Consider the following 3,700-nt stretch of genomic DNA (forward strand, 5'->3'; position numbering starts at 1 on the left):
CTCTTAGAATTGTTAGACCTTTATCGGCCGGTCACAACCTAGCACTCATCTCGACCTCGAGGCCCCGTATAGGCTAGCTCGAGGCCCCGAATCTCGGACACTCGGTTTGCTTAACATACTGCCTTTAAACCCTTATCTTATTTTCTAGTCTCACACTTAGCATCTACTACCTAACAACTAGCATAAAAATAAATCACGTATTTTTAGAATTACCAAATCAAATCTAATTGTAACTGCCATTTTCAATGTAAACACTACAACTTCGCTATTTGCTTATCTTTAGGCTCCTTCGATGTTGAAGGTGTCGATGACGGAGCTACGTCGTGCACCGCAAACATCTCCCTTGCTTCATTTTGCTCCCCGTATACTGTTTTTATTCCATCCTTTGTTGGAAACTTCATCATTTGATGAAGGGTTGATGGTACTGCTCTCATGCAGTGTATCCATGGCCTTCCGAGTAAGGGATTGTATCTCATGTCTCCTTCGATGATGTGGATCTTGACATTTTGGGTTGTGCTGGCCACGTTGACCGGGAGGGTAATTTCCCCTTTCGTCATCTCACTTGCCATGTTGAATTTGTCAAGGACTCGAGAGGCGGGCACGATTTGGTTGAGCAGTCCGACTACTACACCACCCTCGTCCTGATAATCTTGGTCGAGCAACCTAGATCCATAAGCACACATTTAATTTGAAATGTATTCACAAGGAAAGAAATTACCAATGAGTCGTTATGAGGCTGAGGCAGGGCCTCGATATCCTCTTCGCTGAATGTGAGAGCGTCCTCAGGTATATAACCTCGAGTTTGTTTTTCCCTGGTGATGGATATTTTTGTTCTTTTGATAATAGGTTCCTATGGGATGTCGATTCCTCCAATGATCAAGTGGATGACATGTTATGGCTCTTCTTTTTCATTTTTCCTGTTTCCCTCTCTTTCCAGAATTGATTTTTGGCTCGGTCGCTGAATAATTCTCGGAGGTTCCCTTTGTTAAGTTGTCAGGCTACTTCTTCTCGGAGCTGTCTGTAATCTTCGGTCATATGACCGTGTGTGCCGTGAAATTCGCACATCAGGTTAGGGTTCCTTTGTGACAGGTCTAATAGTATGGGTTTTGGCCACTTAGTGTCTTTAATTTTACTTATGGCTGATACGATCTCCGAAACATCGACGTTGAAATTGTAATAAGATAACTGGGGTGCCTCCGTCGGCCTGTGTATCTGTCGACTTTGGCTCTGCTCACGAGTCCCTGAGGATTCTGACCTCGATCTGCCCTTCAGTCGTTTCGGGGTATGTTATGCCTTGGGGCATTTCTTTGATCTTCAGTGTATGGTTGGTACCTTTCCTTGCTTGGATTTGGATCCTTTGCCAGGAGCCTGCTAAGATATAATGAGCCCGAGGGGGGACTCAATTGGTCATCCTTAAGCCTAATCTTTGATTGATATTGGTTGTGTACATCCGCCCAAGTCACGGCGGGATATTCAACCAAGTTTTGCATTAGCTGCTTCGAAGCTAAAGAGCTCGTTCGTTCAAACCTTGGGTGACGGCTTGCACTGCCCAGTCATCGGAGACTAGTGGTAACTCCATTCGCTCCATTTGAAAGCGAGATACAAACTCCCATAGCATCTCATTTTTTCTCTGCTTGATTTTGAAGATGTTGATTTCCTTGTAGAAACCTTGATGGTACCAACATGTGCCTTTATAAAAGAATCTGCCAGCATGGCAAATGAGTCTATCAAATTCGAGGATAGGTTGTGATATCAAATCATGGCCCCTTTTGAAAGTGTTTCTTTGAATTTTTTCAACAGGACTGACTCAATCTCATCATCCTTCAGGTTATTTCCCTTTACAGCATAAGTGTAAGCAGTGACGTGCTCGTTGGGATATGAGGTTCTGTTGTACTTCGAGAGATCGGGCATTCTGAATTTCTTCGGTATGGGGTTTGGAGCGGCACTCGATGGGAATGGCTTTTGTATGAATTTCTTTGAATCACCACCTTTCAGAATCGGGGGTGCACCTGGGATCTGATCGACCCTTGAATTGTCGGTCTCCACCTTTTTATCATTAGTTTCTATCTTCTTTTCGCCCGATTCTATCCTCTTTGTGAGGTCCTAGAGCATCTTCATAATAGCAGGGTCAGTTGCTGACCTGTTGTTTCTTGATCTTTCCGGCACCTGTTCGGCTTGATGAGTCATTTTCGGTGCTATCGTGCTTGCAGTTTTTTGGTGTCTTCGAAGTTGAGCAATCGCTAGCTATTATGCCTACAACATTTAAAAATGACGTGAATTCTAATCTCTTTATCCTCTCGAGCTGGGGTTTTTTGAGCTTCTTGTTGGTTTTCTTGGCGTACATTCCCGTTAGTATGAGAGCTTATATCGAAGTGTTGGGCATTGTGTGAGACCACATCCACGGGAATTGGCTCTGATGCATCCTCAGGGTTTCTTAGTGTTACACCAGCGCCTGGAATAGCTACACCATTCTCTCCATGGTCCTCAGGACCATTGTTTTCAGGTGCATTCACTGATTTAGACATTTTGACCTGAAATCAAAGATTCTTGGACAAGAAAAAGTGTGAAGAATAACTTTTTTTTTCATTAAACCAGCACGAAAATAATCACTATTATTTTTAGCCCCACGTGGGCGCCAAACTGTTTACCTTGAAAATGGTAATTGCAATTAAATTTGATCTTGTGTTTGTAAAAATACGTGCTTTATTTTTATGCTAATTGATAGGAAATAGATGCTAAGTGTGAGCTAAGAAAGTAGAGTAAGAGTAAGGAGCAGCGTTATTATCCAAACCAAACAGCTGTGAATCGAGGCCCCAGACTAGCCTAAGCAGGGCCTCGAGGTCGAGTTAAAACATTAGGCTGGGCCGATCTATGAAGAACTAACAATTCTAAGGGCCTTGATGATTGCTCTTTATGATCAATGATGAATAATAAATGAAGAACAACCAATGAAACACAATAAATGTAAGCAATAAATCAAAGAAAAGACAATGGAGAATGTTTAAGTTAGAGAGCAGAGAATGTTCTTGCTCTTGTATTGAATATCATGTGTCCTTACAAAATGACAAAGGTCCCCTTTATATAGGAGGGGGAATTCCAACATAGTACATAAGAATTTATTACAAAGATAAACAACTGGTACAACTATTTAATGTCACAGTATGGACATGTACTATTCTTGTAGACCTGGTAAGCTTCAACCATGTGCCTTTTGGGAATTTCCTGCTTGTCTAAGATAGCCACCGATTTGCACTGCCCCAAGGTCGAGCATTGGGAACCCTCGGGGTTGAACTTCGAGCTATGCTTCGAGGCTTCTGAAGACGGGCTATGAACTGCCTATGTGATCACAAAATTGGACTCTCCGATTTTATCCATATACAACGAGGCATATCAATATAAGGAGAAAAACACCATGACAATAGGTAGACCCTAAATTAAATAATACACAAGCATCCTTATGAAAAACCAAAACCATACATGTTATCACAACATTTGAGGCCACTGCCTTGTGTCTATCAGGAAAAGCATAGAAACAAGCCTAACTACCATCGATCTGACCTCAGCCTACCTCCTCCCTATCTCTAGGGCGATCTCTAGCTGCATGTCCTTCCTCTCAAGCGGACTAGGAAGGGCATGGAGAAACTGGTGCGGGAAGCACTAGATGAGAACTCTGTAGAGCTACGCCCCTAACAAGCCTAGG

General features: G+C 42.7%; 1 protein-coding gene across 1 annotated transcript; it reads right to left on the reverse strand.

Moving 5' to 3' along the window:
* Positions 1–254: 254 nt before the first annotated feature.
* LOC138881019 (uncharacterized) lies at positions 255–569 on the reverse strand. Its single transcript, XM_070161211.1, has one exon. The coding sequence runs from the start codon at positions 567–569 to the stop codon at positions 255–257; it is 315 nt and encodes a 104-aa protein (XP_070017312.1).
* Between the last annotated feature and the right edge of the window lie 3,131 nt (positions 570–3,700).

The sequence above is a fragment of the Nicotiana sylvestris genome, chromosome 11 (assembly GCF_000393655.2).
Source record: "Nicotiana sylvestris chromosome 11, ASM39365v2, whole genome shotgun sequence".
Taxonomy (NCBI): Eukaryota; Viridiplantae; Streptophyta; class Magnoliopsida; order Solanales; family Solanaceae; genus Nicotiana; species Nicotiana sylvestris.